This window comes from Coregonus lavaretus, assembly GCF_964263955.1.
Source record: "Coregonus lavaretus genome assembly, chromosome: 17".
NCBI lineage: Eukaryota > Metazoa > Chordata > Actinopteri > Salmoniformes > Salmonidae > Coregonus > Coregonus lavaretus.
The window spans coordinates 11,041,778-11,059,788 of NC_140004.1; the positions used below are offsets into that span (position 1 = coordinate 11,041,778).

The window sequence follows — 18,011 nt, forward strand, 5'->3', positions numbered from 1 at the left end:
TGAGAGGGGGAGTCATCAGACTCGATCTGGTTCACCTGAGTTCTGAGCACACCTGTCCGTAATTAGGGTAGGATATAAGGTGTGCTCAGAACTCAGGTGAACCAGATCGAGTCTGATGACTCCCCCTCTCAGTAGATCGGGGAAGTGTCAGACTCTGTCTAGACCCAGCCAACCCCCGATCCCTTACACTAAAATGTTCCCTATACCTATCATGAGGTTGCTACAACCTAGCCTATGATGAAAGTTTACAATGTAGTGCACAGGTCGAGATAAAAATTAAGTGTAATCAAGGTGACAGACAGTGACACATTCAATACTGACTTGCACACTCTTGCTTGTATCTAGCTGATCTAGGGTGTAATCATTAATCTAACAGTTGCAAACGAGAGTTTCTATTGGACAGATTCAGGTATATTTATCCCCATTTCGTTCCGTTTGCTTCCGTTTAAGAAACGTTTTTCAACAGAATTGGCGTAATGACCACCCCTGATCACACGTAAACACAGTTTACTTTCATAGCAGCCACATACAAACAGCATGATCATTTTGCTAGTTGTAGAATTCCTTCTCGCATCTACACGCTCTCCTCTTCTCAGCTTTTCCCTTCGCTTGTGGACTTCAGTGCACAACAAATCAGCTGTCTGTGACCAGGCGAAAAAACCTTTCCAAGCCAAACCTTCATATCATAACCTCTAACCTCTACAGACAGCCTACATCGTTAATATTGCCATATTAGCTAACGTCATAGCTAGTCAACATAGCTACTAGAACTAACACATTAGTAAACCCGCTACAATCATGCAGTACAGTGCACAGTCAGCAAGCAGTTTAGCAGTTACAGCGGTGGATCCCGGTGGCAATAAATTATTAAAACCTAAAGCTTACCTTGACTTGGAAGAGTTCCAGTGTTGGAGAGCCAAAGCCAGCTAGATAACATAGCATCCCTCTCTGAGCCGGGTGTTTGAGTAGTCTAAAATAGTTAGCTGCATTCGCTAGCTAAGTGAAAGTGAAAATAAATACAATGAAATATAGCTAGTTATATCTCTCTCACTCTCTCTTGCTTCTTCATTTTTAAAGAAATTAATTTGTTCAAAACTGTTCAACTATTGTCTTTCTCTTTGAGTCAACCACTCACCACATTTTATGCACTGCAGTGCTAGCTAGCTGTAGCTTTTTCTTTCAGTACTAGATTCATTCTCTGATCCTTTGATTGGGTGGACAACATGTCAGTTCATGCTGCAAGAGCTCTGGTAGGTTGGAGGATGTCCTCCGGAAGTTGTCATAATTACTCTGTAAGTAATAATAATAATATAATAATATGCCATTTAGCAGACGCTTTTATCCAAAGCGACTTAAAGTCATGCGTGCATAAATTTTTGTGTATGGGTGGTCCCGGGGATCGAACCCACTACCTTGGCGTTACAAGCGCCGTGCTCTACCAGCTGAGCTACAGAGGACCAAGGGGGTGAGAACCATGAGCCTCCTAGGTTTTGAATTGAAGTCAATGTACCCAGAGGAGGACGGAAACTAGTTATCCTCCGGCTACACCATGGTGCTACCCTATAGAGTGCTGTTGAGGCTACTGTAGATCTTAATTGCAAAACAGTGTGATTTAATCAATTATTTGGTTACATTAATGTATTTACAGTTTTATCTAAAAAGGATAACTTTTTTCACGTTTCTCTATTCTTTTTAAATGAAATTCACTGATGAGGATGGTCCTCCCCTTCCTCCTCTGAGGAGCCTCCACTGCCATGTACAGTGGGGAAAAAAAGTATTTAGTCAGCCACCAATTGTGCAAGTTCTCCCACTTCAAAAGATGAGAGAGGCCTGTAATTTTCATCATAGGTACACGTCAACTATGACAGACAAAATGAGAATTTCTTTTCCAGAAAATCACATTGTAGGATTTTCTATGAATTTATTTGCAAATTATGGTGGAAAATAAGTATTTGGTCAATAACAAAAGTTTCTCAATACTTTGTTATATACCCTTTGTTGGCAATGACACAGGTCAAACGTTTTCTGTAAGTCTTCACAAGGTTTTCACACACTGTTGCTGGTATTTTGGCCCATTCCTCCATGCAGATCTCCTCTAGAGCAGTGATGTTTTGGGGCTGTCGCTGGGCAACACAGACTTTCAACTCCCTCCAAAGATTTTCAATGGGGTTGAGATCTGGAGACTGGCTAGGCCACTCCAGGACCTTGAAATGCTTCTTACGAAGCCACTCCTTCGTTGCCCGGGCGGTGTGTTTGGGATCATTGTCATGCTGAAAGACCCAGCCACGTTTCATCTTCAATGCCCTTGCTGATGGAAGGAGGTTTTCACTCAAAATCTCATGATACATGGCCCCATTCATTCTTTCCTTTACACGGATGTTTGAGGTTGTGGACAGGTGTCTTTTATACTGATAACAAGTTCAAACAGGTGCCATTAATACAGGTAACGAGTGGAGGACAGAGGAGCCTCTTAAAGAAGAAGTTACAGGTCTGTGAGAGCCAGAAATCTTGCTTGTTTGTAGGTGACCAAATACTTATTTTCCACCATAATTTGCAAATAAATTCCTTAAAAATCCTACAATGGGATTTTCTGGAGAAAAAAAATCTCATTTTGTCTGTCATAGTTGACGTGTACCTATGATGAAAATTACAGGCCTCTTTCATCTTTTTAAATGGGAGAACTTGCACAATTGGTGGCTGACTAAATACTTTTTTCCCCCACTGTGTATAGCCAAGTTATCGTTACTCATTGTGTTGAGAAGGGCCCAAGTATGAGATGTTGATGTTGCTGCCATTAGTGGTTTTATCTTTATCTGTAACATCTTTGTGTGAGGTGTGGAGCAGATTCTGTTCTCTCCCATGGCGTGTCTTTCCAAGACAGTTGATGGTTTCGACACCAGGAACGAAACACATTCCGATCCCTCCTTACTATTCCAGTTATCAACATGATGGCGATGAGGGTTTGCTTTTGGCTGGATACTCGCTCTTCACTCCGCCACTCATCCATTCCCAGGCAGATGGAAAATAATAATAATCATCTGTGTCAGCTCCTGTTCTGACACCCGATTAATTTCCAATAACAAACCAGGGGGCAACCATTGTGTGACTGCCATAAAAGTCTGAGAAGATACATCTTTTTTTTGGGGGGGGGGGGGGGGGCAATGTGTCACTTTATCTGTCGTGGATAAAGGAAAATTCCACCCCAAAAATATATTTTGGTATTTGTTTCATTAGTACATTACTGATATAGTCCTAAAATGTTTTGCATGTAAGAAATCAAGTTTTCAAGATATATAACTTTAAAACCACAGAAATACAGCCGGTATGATGTATTTTGCATCATTTGATGCTGCGCCTCGGTGAGAGGTAAAACGGTTAAAGTTGAATTTGTCCCATCCGTTCATGAGCTGAAAAGACAAAGCGTTCTTTTAAAAGATTTTGTATAAAATAAGGCAAAGACAGGTTTGAATGCCTTGAACACCATGCTGATAGTACTGTTTAGCCTGGCGCTGTTAAATAGGATTAATCTTTTAACAATCTCATCCATTCACATCCTAACTGTATATACACAGTGTACAAAACATTAAGAACACCTTCCTAATATTGCGTTGCACCCCCCCTCCCCTCCCCTTTTGCCATCAGAACAGCCTCAATTCGTCAGGGCATGGACTCTGCAAGGTGTCAAAAGCGTTCCATAGGGATGCTGGCCCATGTTGACTCCAATGCTTCCCAGAGTTGTGTCAAGTTGGCTGGATGTGCTTTGGGTGATGGACCATTCTTGGTACACACGGGAAACTGATGCGCGTGAAAAATCCAGCAGCGTTGCAGTTCTTCACACAAACCGGTGCGCCTGGCACCTACTACTACCATACCCCGTTCAAAGGCACTTAAATATTTTGTCTTGCCCATTCACCGTCTGAATGGCACACATACACAATCCATGTCTCCAATTGTCTCAAGGCTTAAAAGTAATTATTTAATCTGTCTCCTCCCCTTCATCTACATTGATTGAAGTGGATTTAACAAGTGACATCAATAAGGGATCATAGCTTTCACCTGGATTCACCTGGTCAGTCTATGTCATGGAAATAGCTGGTGTTCTTAATGTTTTGTACACTCAGTGTATATCTAAATATACTGTATATTTTCATCTGCCCTTGCACTGAAGGACTAATTCACTAAACGGCCTTAACCCACCACTCAATGCTATTGATCCCACTAACTATACTAAGCACTACTGTCTACCAGCAACTGGGACCTACTTTCTACTTTTGGGGGATGTTTTACATTTAGATATGATTTGAATATATTATTTATAATCATCCATGCTTTATATATCATTTGTTTTATTATGATCATTGTCATGATTATGATTTCACCATTGTCCTTTATGTTGCTGCTCATTTTATGTATTGTGTCTGTGTTTTTCTTCAGGCTTTGTGTTATTTCATAATGTTCCAGTGGAGGTGGTTGGGCGCTAGGAGAGACGGACTCACAAACACAAACAGACAGACAAGCTGACAGACAAAAACAACAAGTGGAACAGACAACTAGCAGGATGGTGTCATGTAAATACAGTGTGGTGGTTGAGGTGTACACTGCACAGTAAAGGTGAGCTATAGGCCCAGTAGAGGCGCCGGCCATCCAATCAGCAGGAGGTCTGGGGGTGAGACCCTGAAAGCCTCTATGTAGATGAATAATGCAGAACAGAGGGGCCGAGATGAGACAGCCATTAACCTACATCTGGCCCACATCCACACACCACCACCACCCAATACAGCCTCCCCCAACAGGTGTGGCCATAGTGAGATATATGTTAGTTCCCAGACACACTCCACCTAACATTGTCTCAGCACTCTTGTGCTGAGATCTCATGTATTAAACATATAACTCTGGAAGACTGTGTGTTAAATTAATCATCACAGTAGAATTCCCCCAGCACTCCAACTCTGCGTCAGACAGACGTGTATTCACACAACACACACACACACACATAAATACATACATACATACACACTTTGTACATGCACATACTACTTTACACATTTACAAACATAGAAAACACACACAAATACATATCTCCACATGCTAATACATGAACATACATATACAGGGTCATACCAACAACCTACATTTCATTACCCACAATACTTTCAATATACACAAAAATGTCAAATGCACGCAACACACACACACACACACACACACACACACTCATTAAAGCTGCAGTTCAAATGGAAGTCAGGTTTGATGTATTTAATTGAAGATCTTACACAGGGTCACTGTTGAGACGCTTTTCTCAGACAGCTTCCATGAGATACAGATACACACCGTTACACTTCCATGGAAAATAAAACACAGGTTTTCATAAACCGTTAACCTTCTGTTACCAGGACATATAGTATATCAACATGTTTCGCACATATTTGTACTTATTTAAGTGCTATATATTTTTTAAGATAAATTAAATAGTCATTCTAACAATAAGAAAGAGAAATACTGTATTAACATTTATTAAAATGGAAGTGCAGCTTAAAGGTCTAATCCAGCCGTTTTTATCTCGATATCAAATCATTTCTGGGTAACAATTAAGTACCTTACTGTGATTGTTTTCAATTAAAATGTTAAAAAATTAATAAAAATATCTTCTTAGCAAAGAGCAATTTCTGAGTGGGGAGGGGAAAACTAGCTGTTATTGGCAGAGAGGTTTGAAACTCTCTTTCTTATTGGTCTATTAACAAATTTACCGCTTGGTGATGTCAACAGGCAGGCCAAAACTCCATCCTACCAAAACAGGCTGAAATTTCAGACGGTCTTTTCAAACAGCTCTTGCACTAAAATGGCATTATCATCATTTTCACAATTTCACAATTTCATAGTATTATTCCCTCAAAGTGTGGAAATATATGTGACCCATTTCAGGAAGCTAGGCATATGTCGCACATCACTACTTCACAGGAGAGGCATTTGAACATAAAAAAAAAAAAACATTTTTCATCAATATTAGTTTTTTGGTAGAAATGCCTTCTGGAACATATTAACTTTCATGTGCCTTAATAACAAACTTGTATGCCATCTGTAAATATGAATAAATGTGTTAAATAATTATGAGCCTAGTTGGTTTAGTTATGGAAAAAGACAGGAACCTTCCCAAGCCATGATTGGCTGAGATAATGGATGGGATGGACATGCCGAGAGATGAGATCAGATTGGTCTGCCATGTAAAATGCTTCTATCTATAACATGAGCTGCTCATTATGTGTACATAATCCTTGCTACAGCTGCTTTTTTGAAAGATATAACGTTAGCCATGGAGAACTGCAAAAGTGTTGCTACTGCCCTCAACAACATTGTTGACCTGAATTTAGCACGTGCTAACGACATAGATCAGTGGGAAAAAGTTGTGATGGACTACTTTCTGCACATGGTCAGTGTGAACTGCAGTGACTTGACACAACAGGCCAAACAAGCGTTCATCCATGTATACGGGTAAGAGTCTAGCAACATTTTCAGATATTATACACTGCATACGGAAAGTATTCAACCCCTTCCCTTTTTTCACATTTTGTTATGTTACAGCCTTATTCTAAAATTAAAATAAGAATAAAACAATGCTCATCAATCTACACACAATACCCCATAATGACAATGCGAAAACAGGTTTTTATAAATGTTTGCAAATGTATTCAAATTAAAAACAGAAATACCTTGTATTCACACCCTTTGCTATGAGACTCGAAATTGAGCTCAGGTGCATCCTGTTTACATTGATCATCCTTGAGATGTTTCTACAACTTGATTGGAGTTCACCTGTGGTAAATTCAATTGAATGGACGTGCTTTGGAAATGCACACACCTGTCTATATAAGGTCCCACAGTTGACAGTGCATGTCAGAGCAAAAACCAAGCCATGAGGTCAAAGGAATTGTCTGTAGAGCTCCAAGACAGGATTGTGTCGAAGCACAGATCTGGGGAAGGGTACGAACAAACACAGTGGCCTGAGAAACAAGATTCTCTGGTCTGATGAATCCAAGATCAAACTCTTTGTCCTCAATCCCAAGCGTCACGTCTGGAGGAAACCTGGCACAATCCCTAAGGTGAAGAATGGTGGTGGCAACATCACACTGTGGGGATGTTTGTCAGCGGCAGGGACTGGGAGACTAGTCAGGATCGAGGGAAAGATGAACGGAGCACAGAGAGATCCTTGATGAAAACCTGCTCCCGAGTGCTCAGGACCTCAAACTGGGGCGAAGGTTTACCTTCCAACAGGACAACGAGGAGTGGCTTCAGGACAAGTCTCTGAATGTCTTGAGTGGCCCACCAGACCCCGGACTTGAACCCGATCAAACATCTCTGGAGGGACCTGAAAATAGCTGTGCAGCAACGCTCCTCATACAACCTGACAGAGCGTGAGAGGATCTGCAGAGAAGAACGGGAGAAACTCCCCAAATATAGGTGTGCCAAGCTTGTAGCGTCATACCCAAGAAGACTCGAGGCTGTAATCGCTGCCAATGGTGCTTCAACAAGGTACTGAGTAAATGGTCTGAAGAGTGATATTTCCGTTTTCTATTTTCAATCAATTTGCAAAGAAAATTTAAACCTATTTTTGCTTTGTCATTATGGGGTATTGAGTGTAGACTGATGAGGGGAAAAAACAATTTAATCAATTTTAGAATAAGGCTGTAATGTAAGAAAATGTGGAAAAAGTCAAGGGGTCTAAATATATGCACGGTATGTTTCTAATTCATTTTCATTGCAAGTTAAAAAGTACTGTTAGCTAGCTAGCGAACGTTAGCTTGCTTGCTCTCTAACTAACGTTACGTGCAATGTTCCCTCTAATTTTTTTCAGCACTAAGCACATTTCAGGTCTGCTGAGTGCAAACTTGAACGTTTTGAAAATTCGGTGCAACTTCAATCGCGTTTACTGTCAACACTGAGGCTGTAGACACGTTAAGATAAATTGTTAAGTGGCCATATAGGCTACTGTGGCTATTTGATCATAATGTATGCCTACCAGAGTGGCCTACCATCAAAAACAATTCAGAAAATGCATCCCATAACATTTTAACATGGAAATAGCTGTTCTAAACACAGTCCAGTTCAAAGTAAATGGCACAGATCCATACAGTATATGGCAATGGGTCTATTTGCATATAGGCCACTGCAGCTCTGATTGTTTATGCCACACCGGTCTGTGTAGAGTACGGGCTGAGTAGTGCATGTCAATGCAATAGAATCTTACTCCGATGCGTTCTGCCTACAACCAAATCTCTTGCATAGTTCGTTTTGGTATGTTGCCACAGTAAAGGGAAACATTGATAGTTTTAACAGGGAAAACTCTAGAACAGTGGTCACCAACCTTTTCTGAGTCAAGGTCACTGAGTCAAAATGCAAGCCGAGATCTACCGCTCACCATTAACCAATTAAAAACAGTACTGTAGCAATGAGGTTTGTGCAGTAAGCTATAGGCCAAATACATTATCACCGCATATTGGCTTTGCTTGAATTGCCCTGCCAATGCATAATTTGAGGTAGGCTATATGATCACACCGGTAATAGATCCGTTGTTGTATTACTCCATTCATTATCCAAGATGGCGTAGCAGTGCGGTCGTGTTTTTTTCTGTGTCCTTGTGTAAATAGTTTTTTTGGTCTATTTTGTATGTAGCTCAGCTGGTAGAGCACGGCGCTTGTAACACCAAGGTAGTGGGTTCGATCCCCGGGACCACACGTACACAAAAAAAATTATGCACGCATGACTGTAAGTCGCTTTGGATAAAAGCGTCTGCTAAATGGCATATTATTATTATTATTATTGTATATATTTCTCAATTTGTACTTTTCATTCTTTAACTAAATCTACTTTCCTGCAACCCGCCTCACCCAACGTGGAAAGGATTCTATTATTTCTTTACAACTTTTATCAAGAACCTTAAGCTGAAACTAGTCTAGCTGCAACCGAATGGCTACTTGCTATTAGCCACCGTTAGCGTCTTCACCATTGTCCGTGGCCTGCACTACCCACCAGCCAGCTCTAGCTCTAGCCTAGACAATTTGTCGGCCAGTCTGCACAGCGTGCTATTGACCCAGAGCATATCGGATTTTCTGCCGGAATCACTGGACCCTAGCGCCGGATCATCGCAACCAGCTAGCTGCAACCAAATGGCTGTTGTCGTTGGCTAATTACCATTGCCCCTTAGCAAGCACCAGTTAGAGCTGAAAAATCTGGACCCCTACAAATCAGCTGGGCTAGACAATCTGGACCATTTCTTTCTGAAATTAGCCGCCGAAATTGTCGCAACCCCTGTTCAACCTCTCTTTCGTAACGTCTGAGATCCCCAGAGATTGGAAAGCTGCCGCGGTCATCCCCCTCTTCAAAGGGGGTGACACTCTAGATCCAAACTGTTACAGACCTATATCCATCCTGCCCTGCCTTTCGAAAGTTTTTGAAAGCCAAGTTAACAAACAGATCACCGACCATTTCGAATCCCACCGTACCTTCTCTGCTATGCAATCCGGTTTCCGAGCTGGTCATGGGTGCACCTCTGCCACGCTCAAGGTCCTAAACTATATTATAACCGCGATCGATAATAGACAGTACTGCGCAGCCGTCTTCATCGACCTGGCCAAGGCTTTCGACTCTGTCAACCACCGCATTCTTATTGGCAGACTAAATGTGGTCCTCTGTAGCTCAACTGGTAGAGCACGGCGCTTGTAACGCCAAGGTAGTGGGTTCGATCCCTGGGACCACCCATACACAAAAATGTATGCACGCATGACTGTAAGTCGCTTTGGATAAAAGCGTCTGCTAAATGGCATATTATTATTATTATAAATAGCCTTGGTTTCTCAAATGACTGCCTCGCCTGGTTCACCAACTACTTCTCAGATAGAGTTCAATGTGTCAAATCGGAGAGCCTGTTGTCTGGACCTCTGGCAGTCTCTATGGGGGTGCCACAGGGTTCAATTCTCGGGCCTTCTCTATTCTCTGTGTATATCAATGATGTTGCTCTTGCTGCTGGTGATGCTCGGATCCACCTCTATGCAGACGACATCATTTTGTATACATCTGGCCCTTCATTGGACACTGTGTTAACAAACCTCCAAACGAGCTTCAACACCATACAACACTCCTTCCGTAGCCTCCAACTGCTCTTAAACACTAGTAAAACTAAATGCATGCTCTTCAACCGAACGCTGCTTGCACCCGCCCACCCGAATAGAATCACTACTCTCAGCGGGTCTGACCTAGAGTATGTGGACAACTACAAATACCTAGGTGTCTGGTTAGACTGTAAACTCTCCTTCCAGACTCACATTAAGCATCTCCAATCAAAAGTTAGATCTAGAATCGGCTTCCTGTTTCGCAACAAAGCCTCCTTCACTCATGCTGCCAAACATGCCCTCGTAAAACTGACTATCCTACCAATCCTTGACTTCGGCGATGTCATTTACAAAATAGCCTCCAACACTACTCAGCAAATTGGATGTAGTCTATCACAGTGCCATCCGTTTTGTCACCAAAGCCCCATATACTACCCACCATTGTGACCTGTACGCTCTCGTTGGCTGGCCCTCACTACATATTCGTCGCCAAACCCACTGGCTCCAGGTCATCTATAAATCACTGCTAGGCAAATCCCTGTCTTATCTTAGCTCACTGGTCACCATAGCAACACCCACCCGTAGTCTGCGCTCCAGCAGGTATATCTCACTGGTCATCCCCAAAGCCAACACCTCCTTTGGCCGCCATTCCTTCCAGTTCTCTGCTGCCAATGACTGGAACGAACTGCAAAAATCTCTGAAGCTGGAGACTCTTATCTCCCTCACTAACTTTAGGCGTCAGTTGTCAGAGCAGCTTACCGATCACTGCACCTGTACACAGCCCATCTGTAATTATCCCATCCAACTACCTCATCCCCATATTGTTATTTATTTAGCTAATTTGCACCCCAGTATCTCTATTTGCACATCATCTTGTGCACATCTATCATTCCAGTGTTAATACTAAATTGTAACTATTTTGCACCATGGCCTATTCATTGCCTTACCTCCATAATTTACTACATTCGCACACACTGTATATATATTTTCTGTTGTATTTTTGACTTTGTTTTGTTTACCCCATATGTAACTCTGTGTTGTTGTTTTTATCGCACTGCTTTGCTTTATCTTGGCCAGGTCGCAGTTGTAAATGAGAACTTGTTCTCAATTGGCTTACCTGGTTAAATGAAGGTGAAATAAAATAAAATAAAAAACTTGGGAAGCACAGCTGAGTGAGCATACATTTAAATAATTTATTTTACTGGGCTGATGGTGCCTGCATCTGATGGTCAGTCTCAGCGGAGGGAGAGAGCAGCAGACTGAGGGGCCGCCTCTCAACATCCCTCCGCTCTCCCTTTCCTCCACTGACATTGACCAAAAAGGGACACCATCTTACATCTGGTGAAATTCGAGTCGCACCGCATTATTTCTGCCTCCTACACAAATTCATGTTGTTACTCCTATGAACAAAGAAAGTGAAATATTCCTCGATATTAAAAAAGCCACCAATAATAACAACAATGCAAGCCTATAGATACACTTTCCTACTCATGCATTACTTATAAAAGTGTTGAATACAAAGTGTTGACTGCTGAGTAAGAACTTAAACATAAACTCACTCATAGAAACAGCATCTCTTTGCTGTATTCGTTGACAGTCTCTCTCTAGTCATGGTTTTAAACGTTTTGAAATCTCACAGTATCAACTTTGCTGTAGCTTTCTTTTATGCCTGCTACGTTACTGCGGACATGGTCATCTGAGCCATCCAATTGGCTAGCGGTAGGCCTATAGCGCACTTAATTTGCTCTCTGGGCCCGCCAGGAAGGCAGACTTTGTACCTTCAGACACATGCAATGGTTCAAAATGGCAACAGTTCGCCTACCCGGCACGCAGGGCAGCTGAATCGGGTGCGCCTACCGCCAACAGCCTTGAGACAAATAAACAAAATAGGAACACAAGGCTTTACCGTTGTTTTTTTTACAGAAATGTTTGGCAATAGACTAGGAATACCTTGGAGATTGACCAGTTGATCACGATCAACCAGTTGGTGACCATTGCTCTAGAAAGTTGAGTAAAGTTAAATCTCGTGCTTCTCTCTGTGGGCCGATATTTCTGCGCAGCAGTCCCGGGGGAGCTGCGCGGCAGTCTCGGGGCTACTGCCCGCAGCTTAGAGGGAACATTGGTTACGTGTATGATCTGTGTAGTAATATTGTTTGTATCTCAGAAAGTCATTTGTATTGCTAGTTATAGCCTAATGTTAGCTAGCTAGCTAGCTAACATTGAACCTAGTTGGTTAGATTTAGCTACCTGCAGATTCATACAACAGCATTTCATGCATGGCGGCTAGCTATGACAATCCGTTTGTACTGTAGATATGGGTTTGGATTAATGTTCGTTGTTTAGCAAGCTAGCTAGCTAGCTACATGTCTATACATAAGATTTCACTTCGTCAGATGATTACATGGGGGTGATTACGGCCATCTATTGTATTTCATGAACATGTGTACATGTCTAGATAATAGCGACCCATCCACTTAGCTAGATGTGGCTGGGGAGTGGTTATAGCATTTATTTCACATTACCCATTAATTTAGGCAAGTGTGTCGGGTAAGCATCATCTAATATTTATACAATATTTTTATCTATTTTTGATATTTCTACTATGCAAATATGCAAGTAACCATTTAACTGTACCATTTACACCTTTTGTATCCTGTGCATTTGACAAATAAACATAGCTTTTATTTGATATAATGTGTGTTTACCACAGACGGTAATGTAAAGAACAACATGACCTGCACCGAAGTCAGATTAGGATATAGGCCAAGTACTAGATAACGTGTATTTTTACTACTGCTTTTTGCTACTACTTTCACCACTTTTAGTCTTGACATTTTTGGTTGTTTACTACACTACCTTACTCTGTTTAGCACATGGCCTCACATGTGAATCCTTAAAGAGACGGGTGGGGCTAAGGTTTAAGAGGGTGTGAATGATGCTGAATGGGTGTAGACAAAGAAGAGCTCTCCAGTAGGTGTACCAAAACATTCAAGGGCCATTTTCTCAAAAGTGGGGTTACAAGTTTATCTACTTTCAAAGCAGAATTACTTTCCCATTCTTACTCAACTGCAGTGTATGATATACCATTTTGAAGTCTGTAATTTTATCCAATGTAAAAAAAAAAAAACATTTAAAATGTTGCTACATAAGACCGAATTGAGGTGGTGGATCACATATAAATAAAACATAGGAAAATCACATTTTTGATTGCACTTTTTTTCATTTTATGGTTGTTTTTCTATTGGAATATGTGTGTACACTCCGATATACAATATAAAATATGTTTTTATAGAGGCTGCTTGCTGGAATATCCAGGGCCAAGAGCCTCTTGTAAGTGTATTATGTGGTTGTTGTGCTATACATTATGGGATTGATTTCTGTAGTGTTTTTACGTCATATCCAAGAGGCATATTGAGGCTCACTCGTAGACAATAAAAACAAATGGAACTGTATATTAGTAGTCACTTAACATCATTGAAGTGAATGCTTTTTTCTCAAGTGTCCTCCCTCTCTGTCCTTCCTCCCCCTCTCCAGAGTGTGTGTTTGGGTTTTGTAGAAGCCCATCCACACACTCCGACCACACACAGGCCATGAGCGCAGCATGGACATGACTGACACACACACACACACACAGTTGCTGAAAGGGGGCAATTCAAAGCCCTCAATGACACTCGGACTGGATTGTCAAAATGTCAAACAGTATAGGGATGAACAATTTATGTTCTTTGCCTGTCTCTCTTTCTCTTCCCTTTTCATTATTCCTCCTCCCTCCACTCTACTCCATTTTCCCTCCTTTTCCTTCTCTCTCGTCACCTTTGCTTGTGTTGAGTGGGAGGAGGTGAGCTGGTTTCCTAGTGGCATATGAGAAGGTGAATGTGGTTTGTTTATTAAAAATAGAAAAGCACTGACAGAGAAAGAGAGCAAGAGAAATCTCTATTTTTACATGGAGGGGGTGTTTGGTTAGGAATCTGATATGCTGTTGACTGCAGCTAGGTCCTGTTCTGGCAGGTACTGAGAGGGCTGGATTCAGAGCCTGTATTTAAATTGCAGTGTAAATGAAATTGTATCCTTCCTTCTATCTCCATTAGTCTTCTCTCTCTCCCCCTATTCAATTCATTAATTTGCCCATCAACCCCCTGCCTATCTCCTTTCCCTCCATCTCTCCCTGCTCATAACCTTCCTTTCTCTATCCCTCCCCCTCTCCTCGCATTCCTCCTTACCCTTTTTTCTCTCACCCTCCACCCCTCCTTTCCTTAGTGTATGTGAGATTGATAGATCACTTCCTGTGTTCAGCGGGGTTAGAGGTGCATTTAGAGAGCAAAATGATCGTGTTACCCTGCTGGAGGGCACGGGGGTGGCTGATAGGGGAGTGTCAGTGGACCAGAGTGGTGACAGGACACTTTGCCGGTCACTCGACATCACTGCCGGTTAGCACTGAGCACGTCTGAAATGGACGTTCAATCTCCTCAGCATCTCACCTAATTTTAACAACCCAGACATAATGCCATTTTAAACCGTTTAATACACTCCACATGTCCATAACCCCAGCAGCCCTTAAACCCCATGTCCAATAAATGTTCTGCTGCTGTCTGTCTGTCTAAGGAAGCGCGCCCAGCGAGCCAGAGGAGATCAATATAGTCAGCCAGGTCACCGGTGATACAAGTTAGTATTCGACGTCCGTCCATGTCTGAGGACGTCGGGAGATGATGTGGAAACCGGCCACTAAGCATCTGCCTTTGATTCCAAAGGTTGCAAGTTCGAATCCAGCGATAGAAAGTTGTTTATGAGATTTTTGTTTTAAGCCTATCCTAAACCTTAACGCTTACCTTAACCAATCAGAGTTAATGCCTAACCTTAAGAATTTGGAGTTAATGCCTGAACTTAACCTTAAACACTTTGAAATTTGACGTTTGGAACAACTTCAACATTTGACGTTTGAGAAACATGGATGAACGTCTAATTCTGATGTGAGACTGTGAGAGCTGGTTGATATAGTGATGGAGTCACCCCCCAGTCCAGCCAGCCAGCCAGCCCACCCCACCCCAGCAGCGGAGCAGCTCTCTGTCTGTTAAATGGTGTTAGGTCAGAACCTGACCCCACTTACGCTTTTACCTACACCCCCCAGCCCCAAACGACTCCCCGCGGCCCACCGACCTGCTCTGTGGCCCCATTCCCTCCCCTCCCCTCCCTCCTCCAGGCTAAATAGAATTTATAACGATCTGACCCCGGACCTCACATTAAAAGTGAGCAGCCCCCCCACATACACACTCACTTACAGACAATAACCTGCTAGGGATGCTGTGTGTGTGTTTTTTTTATGCACATGCCCTCTAATGTCTTGGCTGAAAACCGTAACTCGCTAATTACTGTAGTATCTGGCGTTTGATTGAGATACAGAACGAGGAGAAGTTCATTACTCTCAGATTGTGTCAGGCCTAGAGTGTGTTTCTGTGGGGTTCAGAGAGGCCTGTATGTGGGCCTCCTGACGTCACGGTCTCTGGTAAGTCATATACATCATCCAACTGCCTGTCGTCTACCAGGCTGTGCACTGCAGGTCAACCTGATTAGACCAGCCGTGCTCAGAGGATCACTGCTCTCAGTCAGAGCAGTAGTGGCTCCACTGCCCAGAACAGTGGGGTCCAGTCAGATCCAAGATGGACGCCTCTCCAGTCTCAACAATGCATTGAAGTGCAGCCACTACTTTACAATATGGTGGCGTCATGGCTCTTCCTGAGGATGGAGGTGGAGAGGGGGGCATAATGGTGGCACATAATTTGAGCACCCACATGGGAGAGAGAAGCCTGTTTGCGGAGAAACCACTCAACACATTAGTGGTGGAGAATGAAAGAGCTCCTCTGTAGAGTGCTAGTGTCCTCGCCCTGCTTGAACCTCAAGTAGCAGAGAGAAGCCACGGGAGCCCAGCAAAGAAAGGCAGGACGAAAGAAGTCCGGTGTTATGAGATTGGAAAGTTTAGTTGGATTCTCAAACCGCCAGGAGGCAAGGCTCGCATTTAGTCATAAACTAGGACCCCTATAGAGGTTTTACTGGTCAGATGTCATGGTGAGGAAAAACTCCTGGCCTTAGTCAATATGAAATAGGGTAAATCATCCCATTACGGGATAGTTAACTTGCTAACCACTGCTCCACTAGGCTTAACCCTCTTGAGGGAGATCATAACTGCCTCTTTATTACCTTGGTAAGGGTCGCTACAATACTTTTCATGAGTGCTGCTGTCATGTGTCAGGGGTTATTGTGCTTCCTTCCAACACAATGCAGTGACTGTTTTCGACAGACCTGTGCTTTGACTTGTAGGAACATACCAGTCATTTTTCACCACAATCCAATGATCAGGGTGCATGCATGGAAGCATCAACCCACACACACACACTAGCACACAGACATACAAACACACACACACACACACACACACACACACAACCTTAGAAGCCTGCTGAGAGACAATCCTGCTTTGTTTTCTCTGTCCTTTTCAACTGCCTCCTCCTTCTTAGGAATGCACCACTGCCATGACTCTACTGCTCCAAAAACAACACTGTTGGGCGTGTGTATGTGTTCGTGTTTAGAGATTGAGACTGGGTGTATGAGAATAAGAGCTTAATTATTTCTTTTGGGATGGAAGTGGAAACCAGAGAAGAAACAAAGTTTGGTCCACAGAGAAATGATGGACAACAAAGGAATGAGCACAGGCTCAGCGTCAGACCATCATTCTCTCTCCACATTCACAAAGTACTCTATCAACACACTTTCTGTCACCATGACCTTAACTACTGCTGTACATTTATTGCCCATGAGGGGATACATAAATACAATTGAATAATTTTTTTTTTAAAAGAGGTAATTTGCAATTGCCAAATCCATTCATAGACTTGTAAATTCATGATATATGATCTTGAGGAACTTGACTATAAATGCCTCATGAGCTTAGTTCTATTGTCTGATCTTGCATCCATAGCTGTCTATGCATTTGAGAGTGGTTACATTTCTCCAGCCCCATCCCTTAGCTGTTTACGGGAGGGGGAAAGTTGCCTAGTGATTAAGAGCGTTGGGCCAGTAACCGAAAGGTTGCTGGTTCGAATCCCCGAGTGGACTAGGTGAAAAGTCTGTCTGTGCCATTGAGCAAGGCACTTAACCCTAATTGCTCCTGTAAGTCACTCTGGATAAGTGCGTCTGCTGAATGTAAAACTTAAAAATGTTTACCGAAACAGTGGTGGGGAATACACTGTTGTTGTTTGAACCACAGATTTCCCTTTTAAAGACAATTTTTCTGTTGGTGGGTCAGAGGAGACCAATGAAATCCTAGACAGTAACAATTCAAAATGTACTCAGAATGTACTATTTAACAATATTTGATTATTACCTCTTGTAACATTGCATATAAAATGACGTTAAACCTGTATTACGTGCTTTGGATATGGGTTTTGACAATGAACAAGGACAGGTGTGGTGATTGGTATGTAATTGAGATTTGTGCTTTTTGCTAAGACAAAAACATGCCTCCCCTTCCATTTGTTTCTTTCATTCTTCCACTTTCATTTTCCTCAAACACCATTTCTCCCTTCTCCCTTTCTCTTCTCTTCTCTTCTCCTCCTCTCTTCATCTCTTCTCTTCATCTCTCTCCTCTCTTTTACCTTCTCTCTCACACTTAATTCCACTCTCCTCGCTTTCTCTCCTCTCTCAGGTGCATCGTCTGTGATCAGTAACGATGACGACTCAGCCTCTCCTCTCCACCACGTGTCCAACGGCAGTAACACTCCGTCCTCCTCTGAAATGGGCCCAGACGCCGTCATCATCGGCATGACCAAGATCCCCGTCATCGAGAACCCTCAGTACTTCCGCAGCAACAGCATGCTTAAATCAGACACCTGTGAGTAGTACAACAAGACCATGGCT

General features: G+C 42.5%; 1 protein-coding gene across 1 annotated transcript in view; it reads left to right on the forward strand.

Annotated features, from left to right (window-relative positions):
• The window catches only part of LOC311144845 (BDNF/NT-3 growth factors receptor-like), a gene marked incomplete at both ends in the record, with an annotated part of 87,441 nt that overhangs the window by 37,679 nt on the left and 31,751 nt on the right, over positions 1-18,011 (forward strand). Inside the window, one exon of the mRNA XM_084181002.1 lies at positions 17,800-17,985. Coding sequence (XP_084037128.1) covers positions 17,800-17,985 — 186 coding nt within the window. The remainder of the gene's footprint in view (positions 1-17,799; positions 17,986-18,011) is intronic.